We start from the raw sequence: 12,094 nt of genomic DNA, 5'->3' as shown, positions 1-12,094 counted from the left end.
TGTGGTAGTAAATAAACTTAGTTTAATTAAGTGTGTGGTGTAGCTTTCATTTGGTTTGCTATAAATACCCAAGTCCCCAAGCATTGTATATCATCCAAGGAAAAACAAAGCCTAGAGCTAAATAAGAAAAGTTTTGCTAATTAGTTTGTTTTGTGAGCTTTCTTTAAGAGTGTGCTCTATTTTCTTCTTCTTGGGATCATTAGAGTTATCTTGGATACTCTTCTTATTCAACAGGGTTCACTCCAAGTGACGGTGAAAACCCTCTATTCGTGAAGGAAGTTAAGGCTCCACAAAAAAATCAATTAGCAATGGAGAGAGTAACCCGACTCCCTGTAAACCCTTACAATGTTTCTTAATATTCCGATCACATCCTCACAATCTGTTTGACATTGTGGCACAGAATACCGGATGGTCGCCATCATTGAGCACCTCTCGCAGGACAAGGCGCATTCACACCTAGAAATCTTGCACAAGTCGGTATATAAAACAAAAAAGAAAAGGGAAGAAGTCTTAACCTTCTCACCGTGGCCTACAAACTCACAAGCCGCAAGCATATAAACTCAGATTTCTCTCTCTAGTTGCTACATACGTACTTGCTATCCGCTTTTAATTTTTCTTTTTTTGGTGCTAACTAACCCCTTTTTTTATTCAAGCAATAATCTACACTAAATTAATATAAACTAAAGGAATCAAACTTTGGTGCAAAACCAAAAGAGAAAATTACTCAAGTCAACTTGACTTCTTGAAATAGTAAGGTTATATATCTAAATTTACATGACATTAGAAAAACAAAAAGAAAAACGAAACAACTCTCTGCCAGATATTTGTATTATTGATACAGCCTGCAAAACGTAGGTGTGTGACTATGAACAAATTATATTAAGTCTACACCAGGATTATAGTATATACATATATACCACAGTTAATTGGTAGCTACATATCTAGCCTATACAAATTTATGGAGATTAGCCAAGTTAAAATCCTCTATAAATTCCTCACCTACTACACAAATTCAGCGCTCTACCTGTCCCTTCTCTATATCGGAGATTTCGAGTGATATAATCTGAGAAATGTCGTACATTGTCGGCCTAAACCGAGGATTTTCATGTAAGCATGCAACTGCTAGCTTAAAGACAGTAGTAAGTTCAACCAGAACTATATCTGTGGGTGGTGCAATGCGATCATCTGACAAATCCCCGAGCATTTTGCCTTCCCTGATTACTGGTGATAACAATGACCCGATTAGATTACTCGGGTGCTTTCCTTGAATCACTTCAAGTGCTAACACGCCAAAGCTGTAGACGTCACATTTCTCAGTTACCTTCAATGTGTATGCAAACTCTGCCAAAAAGGTATAAGTAGAACAAAATTTAGATGTCAGACAGTTTTCCTTGAGAGATCTGCCCAAGAGCATATAAAAGGAAATGATCGTATGTCAAATAATATGGCATGTTCTGCGTCAGATTATCTATTGATCAGGTGGATTTTTCTCCGAATATGCAGTTCAGATACAGCTTAACAACATACGTAATGTAACGGAAAACCAACAAAGAAATTACCTGGTGCTACATATCCAAACGTGCCTGCAACTGCAGTCCAGTTAGAAGAGTTAATCTCGAGTACTTTAGCAGTGCCAAAGTCGGAAATGCAAGCCTCATATTCATCGTCCAGCAAAATGTTCTTGCTGGATATGTCTCTATGAACAATAGGCGGGGACACATCAGAGTGCATGTAGGATAATCCATGTGCCACACCTTTAATGATATTCAACCGTTTACTCCAATCCAATTTCTTAGCCTCCTCATCATTGTCCAAGATTGAAAACAAGCTACCCCTTTCAAGGTACTCATAAACCAAAAACGAGTGTTTTGAATGTGAGCAGAAACCATAAAGCTTGACAATGTTCCGATGGCGTATCTCAGTTAATGTCTTTACCTCATTTAGAAGCTCTTTCTGAGTGCTCCATTCACCTTCAGATGGAGTGTGGAGCTTCTTTACAGCCACCAAGTCATCTGACGGCAGTTTTGCTTTGTAAACACTGCCAAACCCCCCTCTTCCAATGCAATATGCATCATCAAAATCCTCAGTTGCTTTTATGATTTCTTCATAAAACAACTTTCCATCAAAAATTGAAATCGTGCGCAGTTCAAATTCTTTAGGCTGCATGTCACCCTTGTCAGTTTGTTCGCATTCATTTCTTCTTAGTAAAGTGATGTAAATTACACAGGAAGCAATTACAATTGCCCCCACCGCAGGTGGCAAGATTATGTGCACAATTTTGGAACCAGTTTTCGATTTATGAATCTTTTCAAAAAGACTATTGTTGCAGGGCAGTAGACCTGTAGCATTGCCACACAAACCATTGTTTCCTTGCAATGCTTGCACGGGAGCCTCTTGGAGTGCTTTGTTGCTCGGAATTGGACCACATAACTGATTGTTCGATATGTCGACAAACTCCAAGCCATGCAGGTCATCAAAAGTACTTGGAATAACACCGGAAAGGTTGTTGTGGGAGAGATTTAGTGTCACCAAACTAACCAAACTGGAAAATTCAGTTGGTATCTCTCCAGCAAGAATGTTATGACTCAAATCCAGCACAGACAGCTGCAGTAACATGCCCAACTGAATTGGTATTCCATGGCTCAACTTGTTTTTGCTCAAATTCAGGTGGTGAAGTTTTGCAAAGTCCCCGATACTACTTGGTATCGACTGGCTCAAATTGTTTGCGGACAGGTCAAGATACTCGAGCTCAGTCAGTGATCCGAGCTCTTGAGGTATACCACCAGAAAGTTGATTGTCATTCAATATAAGCTTCACCATAGAAGTCAGCCTTCCAAGTTCCACAGGGATCTTCCCGACTAAATGATTTGAGGAAAGATTAAGCAAACCGAGTTGAGTCAAGTTTCCAATCTCAGGTGGTATGGAACCAGTGATGTTGTTCCCTGCAATCTCAAAATCTGTTAGCTGCAAAGACTTGCCCCATTTGTGTGAAATTTCGCCGTAAAACTTATTGTCACTTAGGTTTATGTAGTCCAAGTTCGGATAAACACCAAAGTCTTCAGAAATATTTCCAGTGAATTGGTTTCCATCAAGGCGAACTCTGTACAATGTTGTGCAGTTTCTCAAGCTTTCTGGCATTCGACCTGACAGACGATTCCCATTTGCAGTGAAATTGTTAAGCCTTCCACTTTTGCAGATGTTCTGCGGCAAATGGCCAGTTAAATTGTTTCTGGCAACTCGGAACACAACCAAATTCATGAGATCTCCTATCACTTCCGGAATGGAACCCGAGAGCAGGTTGTCACGAATGTACAAAACTTCTAATCTGCTCAAATCACCAATTGAAATGGGAATAGGACCGCTGAGCTTATTCTCCATGATATTTAGAACAACAAGAGACTTCATGTTCCCAATGTTTTCCGGTATAGGGCCTGAAAGATTGTTCCGGTATAATTCAAGCACAGTAAGGTTCACAAGGTCACATAAGGACTCCGGGATAGGACCTGAAAGGTTATTGCTGTAAAGGCTGAGATGGCTGAGAGATATCAGATTCCCTATTTCTAGAGGAATAGAGCCAACAAGCATGTTTTCATACATGTATAAAAATCTTAATCTCTTTAAGTTGACAAAAGTTGGTGGGAAGGAACCTGTGAGATTGTTGGTGTTCAAGTAAAGCTCTACCAAATTCGAAAGGTTACCAATTTCTAAAGGAATGGAACTATTAAGAAAGTTCCTACACAAGTTCAAGTAAGTGAGAATGGTTAAATTTCCGAAAGAAGAAGGAATCAAACCGTTCAAATTATTAGCGGACAAATCAAGATGGACTAGTTTGGAGAGTTGACTGATTTGAGATGGAATGGCACCAAAGATCGAGTTCACGCTGAGATCAAAGTACTCAAGATTCGGGAACAAGGAGAATGAAAATCGTTCGAGCGTACCTTGTAAGCCAGATTTTGTGAGGTTTATTTTGGTGACACTCATGGCACCATTGCAAGAAATGGCAAACCAAGTGCATGGACCAGTTGCGTTGGAAGGGTGCTGCCATGAAGCTAGGCGTGCGTGAGGATCTTGAAGACCGGTTTTCCATAGCAGAAGAGCAGCAGCTTCTTCAGCAGACGTAGCAAAATCAAATGCTGATGAACCGAAAACAATCAAGAACATGAAAAGGAAGCTCAGAGAGCTTGAACAGTTCTTAAAGGTTGGTGATGGAGATGCTCCCATGGTGCTTGTAATGGCTTTAACATCCCACAGATGTTCTTGTTAACAAATTTATGAACAGAGTTTCAAAAACTTGGAAAGCTTACTTCGTTGTTTTGCAAAATTTCTTGTGATGAGACCAATTAATTAAGACTTCAAAACTTAAAAATGTTCTCGGAGAAAATTATTATTATCCATATTTTTAGCCAACTTGTTTTTTCAAATTTTATATTGGAATCTGACCATTGAATTCAAATTTTTCTTCCATATTTGACAGCATAGAATATTTCAGAAAATACTGAGCCCATAAAACAGAGATAAAAAATAATACAAGCTTTTAGTTTATCCAAAAATACTTGGTACGTTTTTTTTTTTTTTTTTTTTTAAATTATAAAGAGAAAATCTAATATTGAATGAGTCCAACATGTTTTTTTTAATACTATAAAATCAGAAGAGAAAATTGTAGTAACGGTCCCTCAACTGTAATCCGCTTGGAGAAATGGTCCCTCAGTTATGGTCATTTTCATCAACTCCGTTAGAACTTCCACTAAAATGAATCACGTGCATGGCACGTGACATTGAATTAAGGTGCAAATATAGAAAACAAATGAGAAAAATTGTAGCAATGGTCTCTCAACTTTAACTTAGTTGGAGTAATGATCCCTCAACTTTAATCCAATTGTAGCAATGGTCATTCCAACATGACCCATTTGACGGAATTCTGATGGATTTGAGGAAAGGGACCATAATTGTACATTTTGATGAATTAAGGGACCAATAGTCATGGATTTTTAGTTGAAGAATCATTAGTCCAATTGGATTAAAGTTAAGGAATTATTACTACAATTTTCTCAAAGACAAAATCCAACATTGAATCAAGCTCAATGGTACCTGTTGTTTGTTTTTTGTCGTTATGCTTAAAAAAAAATTCATTAAATTTGTTTTATTAAATTTTTGTTTAGTGAGAATATCTTCATTAAAACTCCTTAATTTCGTTAAATACAAAAGTAGAAGAACGTAACTTAATTTATTTGTAATTTCGTTAAATACAAAAGTATAAGAACGTAACTTAATTTATTTGTTACACTTCAGTTAGAATCACTAGAAAATAGCAAGCAACCTACGTGTTAGAAATTCAATACGAAAGACTCGAAGTAGGATTGTAAGGAAAAAAATAAAAACAGAAATTTGACTTGAAAAAGATATCCAATTTGTTTACATCTTTTCGTTTTGGGAATCAGATCTTAAAGTAACAACTATTGTTTTATGACAGAGACGTGACGTAAGTTCTTAAAAAAGATAACCACTCGAAAAATATTTCATTTTATTGTTTGCATGTTTTGATTTATGGGGTCGGATTAGGGATGGGCAATGGTTATGACAGACGGGTAATCGTGGTTATTTACCTACAACCGTTTATATTTATAGCCGTATAACAGTTTACCCGTTGGGTAATTGTATAAACGATTATACACATACCCATAACCGTTTATAAACGGTTAACCATACTCATAACCGTGTACTCATTTAACCATAACTGTTTACCCATTCAACCATAACCATTTACCCGTTTTCCCATTTTTGAACCTGTTTATCCTTTTTTTTACCCATTTACCCCTTTTTTTATCCGTCGACATGTTTTTTTTTTTTTTTTTTTTTACAACTTGAAAATTACAAAAGAAATATTTGTCATAATTTTCGTTTTTTGACAATTAAACACCGTTATAGGTACATTTTAGCATGCATTTCTTTATTTTAATCATTTAAGTCCTCATACAATTCAAATAATTGAAATAATACTTTACGAATGATATTTTTCTGCTACATCCAAACAAGTCTTTAATTACAATTTATATGATTACAAAGTAAAGCTTCTGAAAATAAAAAGTAATCATTATCTTGAATACTAGATAATTCAAAGCTTCAAAATATTCCGAAACTAAACACTTTCGAACACTAATGTTTTAGCACGTTCAATCACAAAGGCTAATCAAAGTCTTTACCATCCAACTTTCATTAGGTGACCTGAGCTTGCAAATTTTGAAATTGATTTTTTTTAATTTTGAATTTTTTTTCAGCCACAAATTTTGAAATTGCATCGACTAAAAGTTTTGGGTTTCTATTTGAACATCACATCCTATCTGACTTACACACTTTTCTATTTACACTCCATTTGTAACTTTGAATTCTCATTAGGCGAACTCGAATCATGGAACCAAGTCCTGGGAACAATTTTTTTTTTTTAATTTTACATATATTAAATTAAATAGGTAAATGGATATTCATTATAACCGCGGGTAATACCCATAACCGATGGATACTTGTTATAACCACAGATAATATCCATAACTGCCCATTTAAATTTCACAAATAAACATTTATACCCATAACCATTTGTTCGTCTAAACGGTTACTCATAACCGTAACCGTGAACTTTAAATGAACAGGTAACAACAGTTACCCAAACCCATGGGCATTGTTCTAAAAATCCCCGCCTAACGCCGCCTAAGCCCCGGCTAGGTGCTAGGCGGCTGGCCACCGCCTCGATTAATGCCTAAGCGTTTGAAAATTAAGAAAAAGCGCTTAGACCTGCTAAAGCTCCCGCCTAGCCCACCCAGACCCTCCTGGGTTGCAACTCACTTAGACAAAAAATAGATAACTTTCATTTTGCATTTTGTGTTTTTCAAAAAATTGTAAAAGACTTGTTGAATACTTAAATGAGCACACATTATATGTGTATTCCTATGTTTTCCTTATGTTCAAATACTTCATAATATATATGTCAATTTATTTTGTAGTTCACAATAAAATTATATATATTTTAAGTATAAACAGACACTTATTTACCCGTGAGTATCTTTGCCCATCTTTAAGTCGGATCTTAGAATAACGACTATTGTTTTATGAAATTACGTTTGATTGATGGAGCAATGATCTGTACAAGAGACATACGCGTGCCGTTGATATACGAAAATAATTTACTAGACCAGATCAACTATTTTATGCTAATCCAAGAAAGATAACGATTTTAAATCAACTATAAAATTCCAACATTGAACAAACTATGACGTTACAGGCAATTTAGTTGACCTTTTGTTATTATATTTCAAGTTGAACAAGTTAATTGAGCAATAGAATAGCACGTCATGAAACACGCAGCACACTTTGACACTGCCGTAGGATCGACAGATTGCGTCTTGCGAAGACTTGGCAACAGTTTTTAGAGGCAAAATCCTCAAATGGTGGCGTAAGATTGAAATCGGACCAAGTCATACCTCTTCGAGAATGCACCCGTTGCGTGAAAAAACGTCTCACATTTGCTTCATCATGCAGAGCACATCTTGCATTTTTTCCTCTTGGCGGCTATACAAGGTCACGCCGTCATTCCGAGAAATGTAACATGACAAAAATCAAAATTGCAATACGTGTTACATTGTGTTTATAGCATCTAGGAGTTTTAACAATGGTATCGAGATAATCTTACAAAGGCCGAAAAGAAATTCACCTAATTTAAAGAAAAATTGCGCAATCCTACACTCACATAGCTTAATCACAATTATTGCTTGACTTGGTTCAACATGAATAATGTTTCACATAGCTGAACAAGTACCCTGTCAGTAATTACCTAAACATACCAACTATTGCATCAACAAGAGCATGACTCGAGAATTTTCATCGCGCTGCGGCGGCTGCCAGCAACTAGCTAATGATCGATCATAACCCGCTCACCACCCCTACTAGTCCCAGAAAAGAAAAGCAAAACAAAAGTCGATGTGTTTTCCTATAAACTGCATCTGCTCCTATATGGTAAAATACTGCATCAGCTCCTACTTAAAAAAATACTGCATCAGCTACATGCAATGGCAAGTGAATTCCGACCAACTTAGGCAACCACAGCATCCACGATTCCTTTAAAGGACCAAACTTTTACGATCAGTGAGCAAAATCAGTGTGATCAGGGGAAAAATCAAAAACCAATGGATAAAGACTGGAAACATGAGTTTTACTCTTACCAACCAGAGTTTCATGAAAGCAAAACAGGTTAAGAGCAGACCGCAATCAGCAAGAACATGACATTGACATCTACCATTTGTGTAGTTAAAATAGCACCAACAGCTAGTACAGCATCTCGTCAACCAGCAAGTTCACTATTCCTGGAAACCACTAAATAAGGCCGATATAGCAAGTAGGAAAAGACCAGACTGCAATCAGCATGGACATGACACATTGACATCTACCATTTCTGTAGTAAAAATAGCACCAACAGCTAGTACAGCTACAGCATCTCGCCAATCAGCAATGTTCACTCTTCCCGAACATCACTAAATAAGGGCAGTATATGGACACCATAAGTATACGAACAAAGCACATTTCAGTTTAAGGAAAGAAAAAACGAACACAGGTAAAAATAACAGAGCAGAAAAAACACCAGCAATCAAAAAGCTTAAAACAAATACGAATAGAAAGAAACCAAAAAGATTAAATATTCTGAAAAAAAAAATACAAGAACTATAGAACCTAAAAAAGTTGCAATGTAAAACTATAACAAGAAGACTCCCATCGCATGGGCTGCTAAGGCCATCATAAAAACTACAGCAAACACTTTATATTGTACCAGCCCATTAATAAGAATACAAAAAGCTACAATCAAACTTAGATGAGTTAAAAAACTCACTCTGTCCAACAAAGAAATGTTTAACCTTCAACAAAACTGCAGGAAGTCAAAAGTAACATTCAATACGTTGATCCATAATATAAAACTCATCCTCCAACAATGAATGCAGACACAAGCCCTCGAGCCAAAAGTTATCATCTCGGGCCACAAGTTGAGAGTCCATCATTCCTGCAGAACAAATATAACAACTTAAACGACTATACAGAGACTTATTCATCCAATAGTGTGTTGCAATCCAACAAAAGGAACAATTAAATGTCTGTCTTGAGGTTTATGGGCTTACATCAGCGTCAGATTTACGAGGGGAAGGACTTGGAGAATCATCACGTCGTCCATGTGGTGAATCATCTTTGGGGGTAGGAGAGCGTTCCTTGCGGTTGCGTCCAAAAACATTCTCACCCCTAGGTGGTGTCATACGAGGAGACACACTTCTCTGAGGAGATGCGCTCATGCGAGGAGATAAGCTCCTCCGAGGAGAGGGGCTCCTCCGAGGAGATGGGCTCCTCCGAGACTTGGAGCTATTCCGAACAGGAGAGGCACTTTGAAGTACACAAGGTTTGCATCAAATGACACATTAGAAAGGCAAAATAGTTCATGATAAAAGACATAAAATAGAAGCAATATTTTATACCTTCCATATGACCGGCTCCGACTACGCCGCTCATCCTCATATCTGCCCCTCTTACGATTACCAGGACTTGCACTGCGGCTCCTACTTCTGTAGCGATGCTCTCTTTCACTCCTATGGTGCCTGTCACGACTATACCTCTCCCTACTTCGACTGCGACTTCCGTAATCCTTTTCCTTATATTCATCTCGATACCTAACAACTTTTAGGGTCAGTTGCTGCAACATAATTTCCACAAATTTTGCAATGGTACAGCTTTCCATAAACACACAATTACTAACATATATGGTTGTATTAGATACCAAAAACAAACACCTTAAATCCATGTAAAACATGTTCAGTGAGAATAGAAGCCTAAGTCGTAAGAACTGTACTGATCAACTCAATAGGAGGAAAAAATGCCAGCTCCAAGGAACAGGTGTACCATTGCAAGAATCAAATAACTGAAACAGAGACATCGCTCTCCACCCAAAAGCCCCATGCATCATGCAGCATTAATAAATAGTTAAGAGCTCTCCGTCAACAGCAAACAAGAAAGACGATGCAGAGGCTTGAAACAATTCAAATTCAAAACAACTGAGCCCACCTGAGCCCAAGAGTCGTCTTCCATTATGCTAGGACCACCACTCATGAAAACAAAAACAGTAACTTATGCACAAGCCCCCAGTTAAAAAGACTAAACAAAAGAAAACAGTGAGCAGCTAAAAAAGACACAAATATCCTCCTTGATAAGTCCAAACCGATACACCTCTCACCCACAAAAGCATATGACCTTGCACATATGCAGTCCACTTCAATGGCAACTGATAACTATCAACTGCTAAAGTTAATGCCTAGATGTATTAAAGCAAACAGCAAGCTACAAATACCAACTAAATACACACACATATTATTCAGAAGGAACTGACAAATCAATATGCAGTAACGCAGGACTAAAAGCGCAACATTCGAACACAAAATGTCACTTTTACCCAATTCTAGTTCAAACCGGAATATAACGATTTCTGCTCCACCCAATTCCAGCAAAGAAGAAATCTTACCTAGGACGAGGGCTACGGCTTCGGGACCTTGATTTGAGCTTGGAAGTTGATTCACTTACCCTACCCTTGTGGCTACAAAATCAAAAGTTTCAAATTGTTAAAACAGCAAAACTCCAACAAGAAAAATCAAAACTTGCAACAAACCAAATACACAATAACCATAATATCAAACAAAAAACTTACATTCGCTCCGCATTGGGGCCGTACTTAGCAAACTGAACCATAATCTCTCTTCCATCAACAACTCTCCCTGAAATCAGATTCAATTAATTAATTAATTACAAAACCCTAGCTTCTAAGTAAGCTCATAAGAGGCCTATGAGAGAGAGAGAGAGAGGAACCATCGAGCTTCTCCACCGCCTTATGCGCCTCGTCCTGATACTTATATCGGACAAAAGCAAATCCACGAGAATCGCCAGTCCTCCGGTCTCGGGGAATGAAGACATCGACGACCTTGCCGTACTTGTCGAAGAGCGGGAAGAGGTCGTCCGCGGTGGTTCCTGGTACACACAAACCAAACAAAGTGAGAGAAAGAGTGTCAGAGAGAGAGAAAGAGAGTTAGGGTTTTCAGCAAGGGGATGGAGGAGGAGGAGGAGGAGGAGGAGGAGGAGGAGAAGGGTAAAAGGGGAATTACGGAAAGTGATGTTGAGGACGAGGAGGGAGTAGGTGTCTCTGATGTCCGGAGGTCCGGATCGACCGAAGTGCGACATCTCCGAGAGGGATTGGAGTGGCGAGCGTGTTAGTCTGCGGCGGAATAGGGATCGGGAGCGCTAGGGTTTGTGATTTGTGGTGGGGGATTTTGGGAGCACAGTGAAAGGGATTTAAGATATTGGGGGGCATGTTGACGAATATGCCCCTATTTTTGTTTCTATATTCAACGTGTTTTTGTGGTTTACTCGGTTACATGACTTCATCCGGTTTTGTCCGCTTTCCCGCCAATATGTAGATTCCATAAGATGCAACGTTTCTTTTTTTTTTTTTTTTTCTAAACTAAAAGTAATATTTGTGTTTCTCTCGTGGGGAACCTACTTGTCTCATCATTGACGATTAACAAATATTTACAGTCCAAATATTATAATTATAACTTTTTATTATCTTTGTCATCATCTAAAGGTTATAATGCAAAAAATTATTCAATTTGGAATTCTTGTAGGCATTCATATGCATAAAACCATAGACACTTTATCAAGAGAATGATACTTGTTACCAAAACCATAGATTGGTTCGACACGTATAGAGTCTAAACATTCTCCAAATTAGATGATATTTTGCAAATATAATCTTTAGATGATGCTAAAGAGAATAAACAATTCGAATTATGATGTTCGAATGGTAAAAATTTACTAACTGTAAGTAGAGTGACAAGTAGGTCATCTCATGGAGGAAACACAAGCATTATCCCAAGAGATATAGCATCTAACATTATCAATGGAATCGATAAGAATTTTGGAGTCTTCAACGGTTGTATGAGAATAGCCAGCTCGAACACTATATCTTCACAAGCGATGACATCAGCAGGACCAAGATCTAGAGGAATGGACCACCATGAATGAC

The 12,094-nt window shown here is 37.8% G+C and overlaps 2 protein-coding genes across 6 annotated transcripts; both read right to left on the bottom strand.

The window, feature by feature from the left end:
• Positions 1-799: 799 nt before the first annotated feature.
• LOC148690450 (uncharacterized) lies at positions 800-4,329 on the bottom strand. 2 transcript variants are annotated; one of them, XM_088685418.1, is made up of 3 exons: positions 3,939-4,213; positions 1,560-3,733; positions 800-1,341 (listed from the first exon to the last, which is right to left on the bottom strand). In XM_088685418.1, exons 1-3 carry the CDS (start codon positions 4,085-4,087, stop codon positions 1,013-1,015), a joined length of 2,652 nt encoding a protein of 883 aa, XP_088541544.1. In that variant the 5' UTR covers positions 4,088-4,213; the 3' UTR covers positions 800-1,012. The 2 variants fall into 2 exon arrangements, with proteins under 2 accessions (XP_088541544.1, XP_088541543.1); XM_088685417.1 differs by having other exon boundaries at positions 1,560-4,329.
• Positions 4,330-7,739: 3,410 nt separating this feature from the next.
• Positions 7,740-11,419, bottom strand: LOC137734640 (uncharacterized). Of its 4 annotated transcripts, XR_015956940.1 has the most exons (10): positions 11,175-11,375; positions 10,882-11,040; positions 10,724-10,790; positions 10,541-10,612; positions 9,504-9,695; positions 9,156-9,411; positions 8,873-9,040; positions 8,436-8,519; positions 8,211-8,351; positions 7,740-8,106 (listed from the first exon to the last, which is right to left on the bottom strand). XR_015956940.1 is itself a non-coding variant. In XM_068473894.2 (7 exons), exons 1-7 carry the CDS (start codon positions 11,248-11,250, stop codon positions 9,035-9,037), a joined length of 828 nt encoding a protein of 275 aa, XP_068329995.2. In that variant the 5' UTR covers positions 11,251-11,419; the 3' UTR covers positions 8,658-9,034. The 4 variants fall into 4 exon arrangements, 1 of the variants encoding a protein (XP_068329995.2); XR_015956939.1 differs by having other exon boundaries at positions 8,211-8,519; XR_015956938.1 differs by having other exon boundaries at positions 7,740-8,519.
• Positions 11,420-12,094: the final 675 nt, after the last annotated feature.

This window comes from Pyrus communis, chromosome 15, assembly GCF_041283825.1.
Source record: "Pyrus communis isolate YQ-2024b chromosome 15, ASM4128382v1, whole genome shotgun sequence".
Lineage (NCBI taxonomy): Eukaryota > Viridiplantae > Streptophyta > Magnoliopsida > Rosales > Rosaceae > Pyrus > Pyrus communis.
This window is presented reverse-complemented; position numbering and strand designations above follow the sequence as displayed.